This window comes from Cucurbita moschata, unplaced genomic scaffold, assembly GCF_002738365.1.
Source record: "Cucurbita moschata cultivar Rifu unplaced genomic scaffold, Cmos_1.0 Cmo_Scf00001, whole genome shotgun sequence".
Taxonomy (NCBI): domain Eukaryota; kingdom Viridiplantae; phylum Streptophyta; class Magnoliopsida; order Cucurbitales; family Cucurbitaceae; genus Cucurbita; species Cucurbita moschata.
In genome coordinates, this window is record NW_019268517.1 from 445,798 (window position 1) to 461,206 (window position 15,409).

Here is a 15,409-nt window from a genome sequence, read left to right on the forward strand (position 1 = left end):
TCCCCGACTTGTTAAGTGGTGTATATCATAGTCCCCGACTTGTTAAGTGGTGTATATCATAGTCCCCGACTTGTTAAGTGGTGTATATCATAGTCCCCGACTTGTTAAGTGGTGTATATCATAGTCCCCGACTTGTTAAGTGGTGTATATCATAGTCCCCGACTTGTTAAGTGGTGTATATCATAGTCCCCGACTTGTTAAGTGGTGTATATCATAGTCCCCGACTTGTTAAGTGGTGTATATCATAGTCCCCGACTTGTTAAGTGGTGTATATCATAGTCCCCGACTTGTTAAGTGGTGTATATCATAGTCCCCGACTTGTTAAGTGGTGTATATCATAGTCCCCGACTTGTTAAGTGGTGTATATCATAGTCCCCGACTTGTTAAGTGGTGTATATCATAGTCCCCGACTTGTTAAGTGGTGTATATCATAGTCCCCGACTTGTTAAGTGGTGTATATCATAGTCCCCGACTTGTTAAGTGGTGTATATCATAGTCCCCGACTTGTTAAGTGGTGTATATCATAGTCCCCGACTTGTTAAGTGGTGTATATCATAGTCCCCGACTTGTTAAGTGGTGTATATCATAGTCCCCGACTTGTTAAGTGGTGTATATCATAGTCCCCGACTTGTTAAGTGGTGTATATCATAGTCCCCGACTTGTTAAGTGGTGTATATCATAGTCCCCGACTTGTTAAGTGGTGTATATCATAGTCCCCGACTTGTTAAGTGGTGTATATCATAGTCCCCGACTTGTTAAGTGGTGTATATCATAGTCCCCGACTTGTTAAGTGGTGTATATCATAGTCCCCGACTTGTTAAGTGGTGTATATCATAGTCCCCGACTTGTTAAGTGGTGTATATCATAGTCCCCGACTTGTTAAGTGGTGTATATCATAGTCCCCGACTTGTTAAGTGGTGTATATCATAGTCCCCGACTTGTTAAGTGGTGTATATCATAGTCCCCGACTTGTTAAGTGGTGTATATCATAGTCCCCGACTTGTTAAGTGGTGTATATCATAGTCCCCGACTTGTTAAGTGGTGTATATCATAGTCCCCGACTTGTTAAGTGGTGTATATCATAGTCCCCGACTTGTTAAGTGGTGTATATCATAGTCCCCGACTTGTTAAGTGGTGTATATCATAGTCCCCGACTTGTTAAGTGGTGTATATCATAGTCCCCGACTTGTTAAGTGGTGTATATCATAGTCCCCGACTTTTAAGTGCTGTATATCATAGTTTAATAATAAATCATTTTTATGTTTTTTTTTTTTTTTTGTGCATATTTTGAAAAGTAATTTTAAGAAATGATTTGCATATTACCGACCTAACTTAAACTATAGCTAAATTAATAACTTATCAACTCACAACATTAAGACTAATGAACCAAAAAGAAGGATGATATTTAGATTTTAGAAAAATAATGTGTTATTTTCCACTTATAATACCATCTTTTCATGCTATAATATAGTATTTATGGACCTGGACAGAGGAACCTTATGAAGCTTCCCTGTTCCCTCGAATTGACTTTGGGCCTTTCCTGGCAGCTTAGGTGGAGGGTGAAGAAAAAGAAAATAGAGTTATAGTGGAAGGGAATTAAACAAATCACATCAAAACATGCCATCATGTACACCCTTTCGTTGTTTATTCATGGTAATTCTTGGATCAAGAGCACCGGAATACCGTACACGGGTGGCATGATGACAATCTAAAACCAAGAGATTTGAGCTCCTAGAGGCTAGACATGATTGCCCTCGAAAGAAAAGGAGCCTCCTCGAAGGCAATCCTCAAATGTCGAACAAATGACTTCAAAAGCAAAGGAATCGAGCCTTCTCGAAGGCGGTCAAAAATGACATGATGGAAGGCAAAAATGACATGATGGAAGGCGTACTTTGTTCGAGGGGAGGTGTTGGATGATGGAAGTCCCACATCGGCTAAGATAATTAAGGAATGATCATGGGTTTATAAACAAAGTATACTCTCCCTAAGAGCTTATGCTCAAAGTGGACAATATCATACCATTGTGGAGAGTGTAGTTTCTTCAACAAAGGGTTGAAATGAATTTTCCTAAATTGACAATATCCTACATTGAACTATCCATGCGGCATGCGGTGAGGGCCTTCACAACCTAGGCAGTTGAGAAGCACGCAATTATCACTTTCTAACTTAGGATAATAAGCTCATGAGCAGTCTTACTTCATTGTCGAGAAACAAAAGAAGACTTAGCGATACCGGTGGTTTCTTGGTCACGACCAGCTAAAGCTGAAGTTCCATTATTCGGATCCTGAAATTTGAGCACCATTATTCCTGAAAGATCTTGAAATTTGAGCACCCTTTTTCGGATCCGAAAAGAGCCATTTCCACGGGATAGCCACGAATACCATTGTCAAATTCAGGATCTTCACTGCACGTATTTCCTGAAGAAGAATAATAATAATTGAAAAATATTTAAAAATTTAAAAATTGTTGCAAGTCGATTTAAGGCAATATAAAGAATCCAAATTTCCAAAAAAATAATCTTTTTATTCAAAATCTTAAAATCAACCACAGATTAATATTTTTAAACAAAAATGCCCACAAAATCTATTCCCTTCATTTTTAGATAGTCATCAACCCACCACTGTACGGAATTCCGGTCGGTTTGACCCATTGATTACCACCAATAAACAACCCAGGGGCAAACTTAGTGGCGTGGTCGGCTGTGATTTGTTTAATTCCCCTCCACGTCACTCGATTTTGTGTTGCTGCACCAGGTCCTCTATTATCGAACTCTGCGTAAAACAAAGTCTTGAGAGCAAAAGTGCCCTCCCAAGCAAGCCACCCTTCAGGCTGGATCAAGTCGTCGATTTGACTTTGCATCACCACGGTTCTAGAATACAGCTTCCATGGGCGACCAAGGAAGGACTTAATGGTATGGCGAACGGGGTAGTAGTCAGGGTCGGAAGAGATTTGGCAGTTTTGGAGGACAATACCGGTGGGTTCTTTTCTCTGGGTTCGGCCTTGGGCGGTGACAAGGCATGTTTGACCCTTCATTGGCTTCCTCACGAAGATCTTACAGTTCTGTAACACAACAGCAGCATTGCCAAAGATGAAATCAACGGTACCAGTGATGGTGCAATCTCGGAAGAATTGACGATGAGCATGGGTGTAGAGAGTATCTTGATAGCCGTCCATTCTACAATTGTAGAAGATTGACATGTCAGATTGAACTCGGAGTGCCACAGCTTGGTGTTTCTCAGGCCCAGCTGAGTTCTCGAACCACAAGTCTTTTCCGATGAAGTTGGTTCCGACCGCCGCTGTTAAGAATATGAAATCATGTTAAATTCACTTATTGAATTCGTATGAATATGAATATAAACTAGATGGTAACTTACCAAATGTAGCACTTTTGAATGTGGGTGTTCCATCAATGACATTCGCGCTAGCTGTGATCTTGGTCTTAGTCGGGCCGTCTCCAATCATCATGACATAGGTCATTGTTTTGTCCACCATCACTTGCTCTTCATAAACTCCTTCCTTCACATAAATTACAAAGGTTGTATTGCTCTTCTTTGGGACCTCTTGAAGGGCTTCAGTTATTGTCGTGTACTTTCCACTTCCATCTTTAGCCACCACCACATCCGCCTTGATGTTAGCTCCAGTGGCTTCAAGCAGCCCTCGCTTGTCATTGACCCAAGATGGCTCTTCGTCTTGGAATTCTTCACTGGATTCATCTGTTCGAAGTTGTCGCCCCTTTGAAAGTCCTAGGGCCTGCCACAAAGAGCTCACAAAGGATGTAATCTCACCCACCATCACAAGCCCATTAGCGGTCATTTCTTTTGACGTCTTCAACAAATTCTTCATCTTTTCACCAGTATCGCCAGGAACATTCTCGAAACCATCCAAACAAGTTTCTTGATATGTCAATGCACCGCTCAACCAAATCCTAATATTCCCAAGATAATTATTTATTTGGTGTAAACTAAAACTATTAGCCATTTTATCAAACGTAATTAAAAGATCATCAATTGCATAATCCATTAGCTCGTCGCAAGCATCAACTGCTTTTTGCGCCATGGGGTCAGCAGCGGCTGCTCTCAAAGTTGGGGAATTTTGTAGGGCCACTTTGAGTTGCTCAATGGCAAAATGGAATCCTGCCTTGATTAACTCACGTGGGTCCTTTGAGTCAACATTGGACTTCACCAAGGCTTCTTCACAAGTTTCACGGTAAGTAGTGGGCTCACATAGAGTCTTAATGGCAGCATTAGAGGAGCCAGGGTCCTCTCCTCCGCCACTTACACCATTAACCAAGGCAACCAAAAATAGAGACAACAACCCAACCAAGGCAACCTTATTGTTCTTGCATCCACAGCCATCAGACGCCATGTATCTTCGCTACAAATCTCAAACTATTTTTTTTTTTTCTTTTTTCTTTTTTTTTTTTGTTTTGTTTTGTTTTGTTTTGTTGGCTAATAGAAGATGGGAAGTTGCTGCCTTGATTCCTTCCGTTCAACAAATGAACTGTTTTTATATGATAAATTTTTAACAGAATTCCTAAATTAATGTTAATATAGTTAGAGTTGGTGCATTCTCAACCAATAGCAACTTTTTCTTATCTAAACTACTTGATAGAGACTAAGATGTTGGTTTGGATTAAATCTAAAAAAACAATACGTCAGACACATCTGCTTATCGTTCAAAATTCTAAAAGAAAGTTATATTCTATTTCTCACGTGACCATATTGACCTCGGTTAAGTTGGAGAAGTGCTTTTGCCCTTGCTTAAAATAAGTTTGAAACTGTTCGAGTTTCGAGTATTAAGAATTTAATTTATTAAAAATTACTGGTCCATAATGGTCGATAATTTGGGACTTCTGTTAAAATCTTTGCATATAAAAAGAGTCCATTTGTTGAACTTTTACCCAACAAAACAAAAATAAAAGAAAAAAAAAAAAAAGATGGCATATGATGGCGGTGGATGCGAGATCAATAAGGCTGCCTTGGTTGGGTTGTTGTCTCTGTTTGTAGTTGCGATGGTTAATGGTGTCAATGGCGCAGAAGAGCACTCTGAGAGCTCTAGCGCCATTAAGACTCTTTGTGAACCCACTGATTATCGCCAGACTTGTGAGGAAGCCTTGGCGAAGTCCAAAACGGACTCAGAAGACCCACGTGAGCTAATCAAGGCAGGATTCCATTACGTAGTTGAGCAGATCAAATCCGCCATTACAAATTCCAAAACCCTGAAAGAAACTGCGAGTGACCCCATGGCCAAGAAGGCGCTTGATGATTGCAGTGAACTCATGGATTATGCAGTTGACGATCTTTTATTATCGTTTGATAAGATCACCGAGACTTTTGATTTTAGTAAAATGGATGATTACATTGAGGATCTTAGGATTTGGTTGAGTGGTGCATTGACGTATCAGGTTACTTGTTTGGATGGGTTTGAGAACGTTACTGGTGATACGGGTGAAAAGATGAAGCACTTGTTGAAGTTGTCACAAGAAATGACCGTCAATGCGCTTGAGATGGTGGGTGAAGTTAAATCCGTTGTGAGCTCCTTATGGGAAGGCTTGGGGCTGCCACCATTGGGACGAGAACTGCGAACAAAGGGATCCGAGGAAGAGGAGGAACTGCCATCTTGGGTCAACGACAGACGGGGTCTACTCCAAGCCACCGGAGCCAATGTTAAGGCGGATGCAGTGGTGGCTAAGGATGGAAGTGGAAAGTACAAGACAATCACTGAAGCCATTCGAGATGTCCCAAAGAAGAGCAATAAAACCTTTGTCATTTATATCAAGGAAGGAGTATATGAAGAGCAAGTAATGGTCGACAAAAAGACAACCTATGTCATGATGATCGGAGATGGCCCGACTAAGACCAAGATCACTGCTAGAGAAAACTTTGCTGATGGAACATCCACATTCAAAACTGCTACCGTTTGTAAGTTTCCTATAATCATATTCATACAAATTCAGTTTATAATCATATTCATACAAACTCAACAAGCGAATTTAACATGATTTCATATTCTTAACAGCGGTGATCGGAACCAACTTCATCGGAAAAGATTTGTGGTTCGAGAACTCAGCTGGGGCTGCAAAGCACCAAGCTGTTGCACTTCGAGTTCAATCTGACATGTCAATCTTCTATAACTGTCGAATGGACGGCTATCAAGATACTCTCTACACTCATGCCCACCGTCAGTTCTATCGAGACTGCACCATCACTGGCACCATAGACTTCATTTTTGGCAACGCCGCCGTCGTGTTACAAAATTGCAAGATCTTCGTGAGGAAGCCATTGGAAAATCAAAAATGCATTGTCACAGCCCAAGGCCGAACCCAAAAGAAAGAGCCCACTGCTATTATCCTCCAAAACTGCGTCATTTCTTCCGACCCCGAATACTTCCCTGTCCGCCATATCAACAAGGCCTATCTTGGTCGTCCATGGAAAGCATATTCAAGAACTATCATCATGGAATCTCAAATTGACGACTTGATCCAACCTGAAGGGTGGCTTCCATGGATGGGAAATTTTGCTCTCAATACTCTATTTTACTCGGAGTTCAATAATAGGGGACCTGGTGCATCAACGAAAGATCGAGTCAAGTGGAAAGGAATTAAACAGATCACAGCGAAGCATGCCCTTGATTTTACTCCTGCATTGTTTATTCGTGGTAATCCCTGGATTAAGCCCACCGGAGTTCCATACAGTTCAGGCATGATGAACCCCTAGTCTAAAACAAACACAAGAAGAGAATTGTTTCTCCATTTATATTTAGAAAGATTGAGCATATGAATTATGAATAAAAAGATTTTTCCCTCTCATTTATGGGGTTTCTCAACATTCTTGTATTAATCTGTCCTAACTATTCTTTTATTTTTAGTTTAATTAAAGAACAAATCATACTTATAATTATTCGGAAGAAACATAATTTAATTGTTTAGCACAATCAACGAAGATTTGAACTCAATTCAATAGAAATTTTTGTGAAAATTTTGAATTAAAATAATTTAGAATGTTACCGTGTCTAATTATCTCTTTTAGACCTAATTCAGACCAACACCTAATTCTCTATTTGTTAATTAATAATAAAAGAAAAAAAAATATCAGTATTAATTATAACTTGAATTTCTACAAATATTAATTTATATTTTCCATTTAAAAATATAATTTGACATTTATAATTGTCCAAGAGATTAGCTTCCAACCTAACGATGTAGATGAAAACGTTAACATAAATTAGAGATAAATGCTATAATCAAATAGCCAATAATTAATATTTTTTACTTATCTAGATAGAATTATATGATAATTTTTTTTAACTACTTTACCACGGTAATAACTACAAATCACTAATTAATTTATAAAAATATTAATTTGAAACTTTTTTAAAATATATTTGAAGATTTAACTTATGTAATACCAATTTTAATTTTATTTTAGTCTTTATATTTTTAATGTATTTCTCTTTTATTAATATTTTTCTATAAATTATAAAAAAAAAAATATGTTCCTATATAACCAATTTTAATTAAGATTAAATTCAAATTAATAAAAGAGTCTGATATTTAGGATTATTTAAAAATTGAATATTTGAAGCAAGGCGTATTGTTAGCTTAATTAAAGAAATAAATCACCAATTTTTCAACTAAATTAATTTTTATATTAATTTCTACTAAAAACTAATAAACTTAATTTAATTAATTAGCATAATCACCAATGATTTTGAACACTAAATTCTCCTAAATTAATTAATTAAATCCTTAATCTTAATTTTTTAAAAGAATAAATACCCAGCTAAATTTATATAAGAAAAGGTCAACATTTATTTAAATAAAAATTAAAAAGCGGATTACTGGTCGAGAATGGTTCAAACATTTTAACGTATAAAAACAGGCCATTGCTTGGACAGATGAAATCAAAGCAGTCCTACAAGAACAAAACATTGTGGCGAAGAAACATGGCATGCAACAACAAGAAGGCTGCTCTGGTTGGCTTGTTATCTCTGGTCCTAGTTGCCATGGTTAACGGTGTGAGTGGCTCGGAAGAAGAGATTAAGACTCTGTGTGAACCTACTGATTACCGTGAAACTTGCGAGCAAGCCTTGGTGAATTCACATACTGACTCGGAAGACCCACGTGAGTTAATGAAGGCAGGATTCCATGCTGCCATTGAGAATCTCAAATCGGTTATTGGAAATTCCATCACTATGAAAGAAGCTTCCTCTGACCCTATGGTGAAGAAGGCACTTGATGATTGCAACGAGCTCATGGATTATGCAATTGATGATCTTTTATTATCGTATGATAAAATCACCGCTAATTTTGATTACAATAAAGTGAATGATTATACTGAGAATCTTAAGATTTGGTTGAGTGGTGCATTGACGTATCAAGATACTTGTTTGGACGGGTTTGAGAATGTTACTGGTGATACTGGTGAAAAGATGCAGAATTTGTTGAAGATACCGAAGGAAATGACCACTAATGGGATTGGGATGGTGGGTGAGCTTACATCCATTGTCAGCTCTCTTTGGGAAGGGTTGGGGCTGCCATCGATAGGGCTAGGGCGAGTGCTTGAAGAAGAGGAAGAGCCATCTTGGGTCAATGACAGACGGGGGCTACTCCAATCTATTGGGGCCAACATCAAAGCGGATGTGGTAGTGGCTAAAGATGGAAGTGGAAAGTACAAGACAATAACGGAAGCCCTTCAAGAGGTCCCAAAGAAGAGCAATACAACCTTTATCATTTATATCAAGGAAGGAGTTTACGAAGAGCAAGTAATGGTCGACAAAAAAATGACCTATGTCATGATGATTGGAGATGGCCCGACTAAGACCAAGATCACTGCTAGAGAAAACTTTGTTGATGGAACATCCACATTCAAAACTGCTACTGTTTGTAAGTTTCCTATAATCATATTCATATAAATTCAGTTTATAATCATATTCATACAAATTCAACCAGCGAATTTAACATGATTTCATATTCTTAACAGCGGTGATTGGAACCAACTTCATCGGAAAAGACTTGTGGTTCGAGAACTCAGCTGGGGCTATAAAGCACCAAGCTGTTGCACTCCGAGTTCAATCTGACATGTCAATCTTCTATAACTGTCGAATGGACGGCTATCAAGATACTCTCTACACTCATGCCCACCGTCAATTCTATCGAGACTGCACCATCACTGGCACCATCGACTTCATTTTTGGCAACGCCGCCGTCGTGTTCCAAAATTGTAAGATCTTCGTGAGGAAGCCATTGGAAAATCAAAAATGCATTGTCACCGCCCAAGGTCGAACCGAGAAGAAAGAGCCTACCGGTATAGTCCTCCAAAACTGCGTCATCTCTTCCGACCCTGACTACTTTCCCGTCCGCCATATCAACAAGGCCTACCTTGGCCGCCCATGGAAGCAATATTCAAGAACCATTATCATGCAATCCCAAATCGATGACTTGATCCAGCCCGAAGGGTGGCTTCCATGGATGGACGATTTTGCTCTCAATACTCTATTTTACTCCGAGTTCGAAAATAGAGGACCCGGCGCAGCAACCCAAAATCGAGTCAAATGGAGGGGAGTTAAACAAATTACAGCAAAACACGCCCTTGATTTCACTCCTGGATTGTTTATTCGTGGTAATCCTTGGATCAAGCACACTGGAGTACCGTACACTTCCGGCATGATGGCAGTGTAAATCTACCTAGAGAAGTTTAAATAATAGGTATTAAATTGAAAATAAAATAAGGTTTAAATATATATTTAATAAGAATGTATTCATTTTTGTGTTGTTAGAATGAGATACTTTTAAGTAATATTGCTTCATTTTTGTAAGATATTCTTGAAATTATATAAAAAATTTCATTCAAATATTATTTTTAATAATCCATGAGGTGGTCGACTATTCTTTTTACATATGAGTGATTATAATAATAATAATATATACACATATTAAATTAATACTCTTAAATTTTATATTTTATTTTAAAATTTTTCATCCATATCGTAGATTATCTTCAATATTTTAATTATATTATATTCAAATACTCAATAGAACTCTTTTAATTAAAAAAAATGGATAAAATATTTATTTGTTTTAAGTTTTTTAAATAAAAAATAGTTAGAATGTTGAATAAAAAGTAATTTTAGATATAGTTCTTTATATTGATTTTTTATTATATAAATTTATTAGATTATACTTTTTTTTTCTTTTTAAAAATCATGTTTTATCACATTTTTAGTGATATTGATGGTACATTAAAAAAAATTATTAACCCTGACATAAAATATATAGTTTGAAAATAGGTTAAAAAGTTGTTTTTTTTTTTACTTTTACAGAAGTATTTAATTACTCAAATTTATGAAAATTTTGTGTATTTAAATTGACATATTTGATTTATTAACTCTATGGTAAAAAAATCTAATTTATTCTATAATTAGAATGGATTATTTATCATTTTCTCATATTAACGAAATGTCTAAAAATCACAAGGAAATGTCTAAATACAATTAATTTATAAAAATATTAATTTTAGAATTGTGGCTGTAATTTTAAATTTAATAAATTTTAAAAATTAGTCACAATTATTAGATTATTGTTGATTTGTTTAGAAACAAAAATCTTTATTAATATTTTTTCTATAAATTATGCAAATAGGGTCATATTCCATCTCTTTGTTGCATAAAAATTATTGTTATTAGTTAATCAATTTAAATAAAAAATTAACTTCAAATTAATAATAGAATCGGATTCTATGAATTATTTTAATATTGACCATTTGAAGCATAATAATTAATTAAAGAATAAATCACCAATGTTTCAACTCAATCAATTTTTATATTAATTTCATATGAGTTAATTAACTTCTACCAAATAACTAATAATTACACAGAAGAAGAGAGAAAACTTAATTTAATTGTTTACCACAATCCACGAAGATTTTGAACATAAAATTCGCAAAAATTAACAAAATTTCATCTTAATTTTAGAAATAATCACTAAATTTAGGTAAAAAAAAATTATAATTTTATTTAAGAAAAAAAAAAAAGTAAAATAATTCTCCAACTCTAACGATATTAACATTAATTTCGAAATTCTGTTAAAATTTTCGCGTATAAAAAGAGACCATTTGTTGAACATAGGAAATCAAGTCAGTTACTTCCCATTTTCATTTACCCAACGAAACAGAAAATAGAAAAAAGATAAAATAAAAACAGCTTGAAAATTTTAGCGAAGAAACATGGCATATGATGGCGGTGGATGCAAGATCAATAAGGTTGCTGCCCTGGTTGGGTTGTTATCTCTGTTTGTAGTTGCGATGGTTAATGGTGTCAATGGCGCAGAAGAGCACTCTGAGAGCTCTAGCGCCATTAAGACTCTTTGTGAACCCACTGATTATCGCCAGACTTGCGAGGAGGCCTTGGTGAAGTCCAAAACGGACTCACAAGACCCACGTGAACTAATCAAGGCAGGATTCCATTACGTAGTTGAGCAGATTAAATCTGCCATTACAAATTCCAAAACCTTGAAAGAAACTGCTAGTGACCCCATGGCCAAGAAGGCGCTTGACGATTGTAGCGAACTCATGGATTATGCAATTGACGATCTTTTATTATCGTTTGATAAGATTACTGAGACTTTTGATTTCAGTAAAATGGATGATTACATTGAGGATCTTAGGATTTGGTTGAGTGGTGCATTGACGTATCAGGTTACTTGTTTGGATGGGTTTGAGAATGTTACGGGTGATACGGGTGAAAAGATGAAGCACTTGTTGAAGTTGTCACAAGAAATGACCGCCAATGCGCTTGAGATGGTGGGTGAAGTTAAATCCGTTGTGAGCTCCTTATGGGAAGGCTTGGGGCTGCCACCATTGGGACGAGAACTGCGAACAAAGGAATCCGAGGAAGAGGAGGAAGTGCCATCTTGGGTCAACGACAGACGGGGGCTACTCCAAGCCACCGGAGCCAATGTCAAGGCAGATGCGGTGGTGGCTAAGGATGGAAGTGGAAAGTACAAGACAATCACCGAAGCCATTCGAGATGTCCCAAAGAAGAGCAATAAAACCTTTGTCATTTATATCAAGGAAGGAGTTTATGAAGAGCAAGTAATGGTCGACAAAAAGACAACCTATGTCATGATGATCGGAGATGGCCCGACTAAGACCAAGATCACTGCTAGAGAAAACTTTGCTGATGGAACATCCACATTCAAAACTGCTACTGTTTGTAAGTTTCCTATAATCATATTCATACAAATTCAGTTTATAATCATATTCATACAAACTCAACAAGCGAATTTAACATGATTTCATATTCTTAACAGCGGTGATTGGAACCAACTTCATCGGAAAAGATTTGTGGTTCGAGAACTCAGCTGGGGCTGCAAAGCACCAAGCTGTTGCACTCCGAGTTCAATCTGACATGTCAATCTTCTATAACTGTCGAATGGACGGCTATCAAGATACTCTCTACACTCATGCCCACCGTCAGTTCTATCGAGACTGCACCATCACTGGCACCATCGACTTCATTTTTGGCAACGCCGCCGTCGTGTTACAAAATTGCAAGATCTTCGTGAGGAAGCCATTGGAAAATCAAAAATGCATTGTCACAGCCCAAGGCCGAACCCAAAAGAAAGAGCCCACTGCTATTATCCTCCAGAACTGCGTCATCTCTTCCGACCCCGACTACTTCCCTGTCCGCCATATCAACAAGGCCTATCTTGGTCGTCCATGGAAGGAATATTCAAGAACTATCATCATGGAATCTCAAATTGACGACTTGATCCAACCTGAAGGGTGGCTTCCATGGATGGGAAATTTTGCTCTCAACACTCTATTTTACTCGGAGTTCAATAATAGGGGACCTGGTGCATCAACGAAAGATCGAGTCAAGTGGAAGGGAATTAAACAGATCACAGCGAAGCATGCCCTTGATTTTACTCCTGCGTTGTTTATTCGTGGTAATCCCTGGATTAAGCCCACCGGAGTTCCATACAGTTCAGGCATGATGAACCCCTAGCCTAAAACAAACACAAGAAGAGAATTGTTTCTCCATTTATATTTAGAAAGATTGAGCATATGAATTTTGAATAAAAAAAAAATCCCTCTAATTGATGAGGTTTGTCACATTTTTGTTTTGATTTGTTCTCTCTTCTTGATATGACTGTGTCAAAGCTTTTAAATAATATCGTTCCCTACTTTAGTGTTAATTTTACCCCATTATCCCATCGATCGATTTTTTTAGCCCTTAAATGGGCACTCGATTACTGTTCTCTTGTTTTGAGTCATGTATCACAAGCAAACGGTATCTATTGATCTATCTTTTCCATTCCACTCTATATTTAGTTATGTTTATTTCATTTTTTTTATTGTAATTCTTTTTTTCATGAAAATTTCATAATCAAAATTGGTAGTAATGGAATGGTACAAAGTTTGACTAATTTGGAAACGTTATACCTTTTATTCCAGTTTTTGGTTTCTAGTCTAATTTTATTAGACTATGCATAGGATCTACTAAGGTGAAAAAACAGAATCTATTCCGACGAAATGTTATTGATTTTGAGAGGACTATAATGAGGATAACAGACCCACTCACGATCTACTAAAGGGAAAGTAGCTTGATTGGTTGAGGATTCGAACAAAATCGATGAAATGGAAGAGATTCGAGTGAATGGAAAGTAACTATTTATTTTAAATACTTTCTACCGGTCTATTCAGCTTAAGTCAGGGAAGGTTAGAAAGAGCAGCAAAGATGCCATTTTCCGTTCATTTTTTCATCGTTCATTTTTTCATTTACTTATTCTCAGGTGTTTTTATCTCATCTTAATAACCGGGGCTAACCCCCTGAACCCATCCGTCTTTCTGTGGGCCTTAGTGTAATGGGTGAGTTAGCAGCTTTGAAAGACGACAAGATGGCGAACTAGTCATGAAAGAAACTTCCTTTACTAATCCTAAGACCAATCCGGTTTCTTACACTTTGAAACATGTGACCGACACTTTCAAAACTGCTACTGCTAATGAATGTAATATTCCTTCATTCAGTGAAGAATCGAAAAGATTCAATGCTACTCCTCCTATAACTGCTACAGGATCAGCTTTTCCTTCTTGAACTCGGTCTAGAGTTATAGGAAATAGTAGGAAAAAAAGAATCAGGCTATTTATTGGCATTGGTAATTCTATCACTTATAAAAAAAAAAATAAGTCTAGATATCTATTTTATCGAAACTATTATTTTTGGGTTTAGAGTTTAGGGTTTAAATATTTTTAGGTTTAGGGTTTAGGATTTAGGGTTTAGGGTTTAGATGTTTTTTAGTTTAGGGTTTAGGGTTTAGAATTTAGGGTTTAGGGTTGAGGTATTTTTTGGTTAAGGGTTTAGGGTTTAGAGTTTACCGAAACAATATTATTTTTTGTGCCATTATCCCTACTGCTATACAAAAGTTTTTATTATTAAACCATCTGAACTATTTATGAGTTTTATATGAACTTTTTTTGTTTTTTCAAAAACCCTAGTGCAAAATTCAGACACACTTTCAGTTAACGAGACGGTGAAAAAGGGAAATTTAAAAAAAATTAAAAATATTTAAAGTTGGAAGCCCAAAATTTTTTAATGGACAGTCCGGCCCAACTAGAACTCGGAAAAGCCCAAACTTTTATAGAAGGCCGAGTTCCGGCCCAACAGTTAACACTCGAAGAATCCCCAAAGTTCGTAAAAGGACTGAGTTCCGGCCCAACTTGAACTCAGAAAAGCCCAAAAGCGGAAAAGAGCCGGCCCAACAATTACACTCGAAAAGCCCAAAAGTATATAGAAGGCCGAGAGTCCCGGCCCAAACATTTATAAAAGGCCGAGAAGCCGAAAGTTTATAGACGGACAAGAGTCCTGGCCCAACAACTAAACTCGACGAAGCCCAAAGCTTTATAGAAGGCCGAGAGTCAAGGCCCAAAACCTACACTAAAGAAGCCCAAATATTTATAGAAGGACTACAGTCCTGGCCCAAAAATTAATATTATTATTTAATCAATTTCAATAAAAATTAATGTCAAATTTTTTAAATAAGAATTTTTAGCATGAGTAAGGAAACAAATCGCCATTTTTTCAACTCAATCAATTTTTATATTAATTTCATCTGATTTAGTTAACTTCTACTAAATAACTAATAATTACTCAGAAAAAAAACTTAATTTAATTATTTAGCATAACCACGGAAGATTTTGAACGCAAAATTCGCAAAAATTAACTAAATTTCATCTTAATTTTAGAAATAATCATTTTTCATCTAAAATTAGGAAAAAACATAATTTTATTTGGGAAAAAATAAAAAATGACTGGTCCAAAATGCTCGGAGTTCTGTTAAAATCTTTGCATATAAAAAGAGTCCATTTGTTGGACAAAACAAATCAAGCAGCAACTTCCTATTTTCAAAAAG

General features: G+C 36.7%; 4 protein-coding genes across 4 annotated transcripts; 3 read left to right on the forward strand and 1 right to left on the reverse strand.

The window, feature by feature from the left end:
* Positions 1 to 2,529: 2,529 nt before the first annotated feature.
* Positions 2,530 to 4,365, reverse strand: LOC111452779 (pectinesterase-like). Its single transcript, XM_023093666.1, has 2 exons — positions 3,375 to 4,365; positions 2,530 to 3,296 (listed from the first exon to the last, which is right to left on the reverse strand). Exons 1-2 carry the CDS (start codon positions 4,363 to 4,365, stop codon positions 2,599 to 2,601), a joined length of 1,689 nt encoding a protein of 562 aa, XP_022949434.1. The 3' UTR covers positions 2,530 to 2,598.
* Positions 4,366 to 4,936: 571 nt separating this feature from the next.
* Positions 4,937 to 6,805, forward strand: LOC111452785 (pectinesterase-like). Its single transcript, XM_023093678.1, has 2 exons — positions 4,937 to 5,921; positions 6,019 to 6,805. Exons 1-2 carry the CDS (start codon positions 4,937 to 4,939, stop codon positions 6,714 to 6,716), a joined length of 1,683 nt encoding a protein of 560 aa, XP_022949446.1. The 3' UTR covers positions 6,717 to 6,805.
* Positions 6,806 to 7,944: 1,139 nt separating this feature from the next.
* On the forward strand, positions 7,945 to 9,736 carry LOC111437278 (probable pectinesterase/pectinesterase inhibitor 21). Its single transcript, XM_023075206.1, has 2 exons — positions 7,945 to 8,884; positions 8,982 to 9,736. The coding sequence occupies exons 1-2, from the start codon at positions 7,945 to 7,947 to the stop codon at positions 9,677 to 9,679; spliced, it is 1,638 nt and encodes a 545-aa protein (XP_022930974.1). The 3' UTR covers positions 9,680 to 9,736.
* A 1,486-nt stretch (positions 9,737 to 11,222) lies between these two features.
* Positions 11,223 to 13,005, forward strand: LOC111452794 (pectinesterase-like). Its single transcript, XM_023093691.1, has 2 exons — positions 11,223 to 12,210; positions 12,308 to 13,005. Exons 1-2 carry the CDS (start codon positions 11,223 to 11,225, stop codon positions 13,003 to 13,005), a joined length of 1,686 nt encoding a protein of 561 aa, XP_022949459.1.
* Positions 13,006 to 15,409: the final 2,404 nt, after the last annotated feature.

Excerpts from the sequence above, each read along its gene's own strand:
- LOC111452779 (XM_023093666.1), bottom strand. The coding sequence starts at position 4,365 with ATGGCGTCTGATGGCTGTGGATGCAAGAACAATAAGGTTGCCTTGGTT. Across the intron at positions 3,297-3,374 it reads ATTCAAAAGTGCTACATTTG|CGGCGGTCGGAACCAACTTC; the intron begins GTAAGTTACCAT and ends TATTCTTAACAG.
- LOC111452794 (XM_023093691.1), top strand. The coding sequence starts at position 11,223 with ATGGCATATGATGGCGGTGGATGCAAGATCAATAAGGTTGCTGCCCTG. Across the intron at positions 12,211-12,307 it reads ATTCAAAACTGCTACTGTTT|CGGTGATTGGAACCAACTTC; the intron begins GTAAGTTTCCTA and ends TATTCTTAACAG.
- LOC111437278 (XM_023075206.1), top strand. The coding sequence starts at position 7,945 with ATGGCATGCAACAACAAGAAGGCTGCTCTGGTTGGCTTGTTATCTCTG. Across the intron at positions 8,885-8,981 it reads ATTCAAAACTGCTACTGTTT|CGGTGATTGGAACCAACTTC; the intron begins GTAAGTTTCCTA and ends TATTCTTAACAG.
- LOC111452785 (XM_023093678.1), top strand. The coding sequence starts at position 4,937 with ATGGCATATGATGGCGGTGGATGCGAGATCAATAAGGCTGCCTTGGTT. Across the intron at positions 5,922-6,018 it reads ATTCAAAACTGCTACCGTTT|CGGTGATCGGAACCAACTTC; the intron begins GTAAGTTTCCTA and ends TATTCTTAACAG.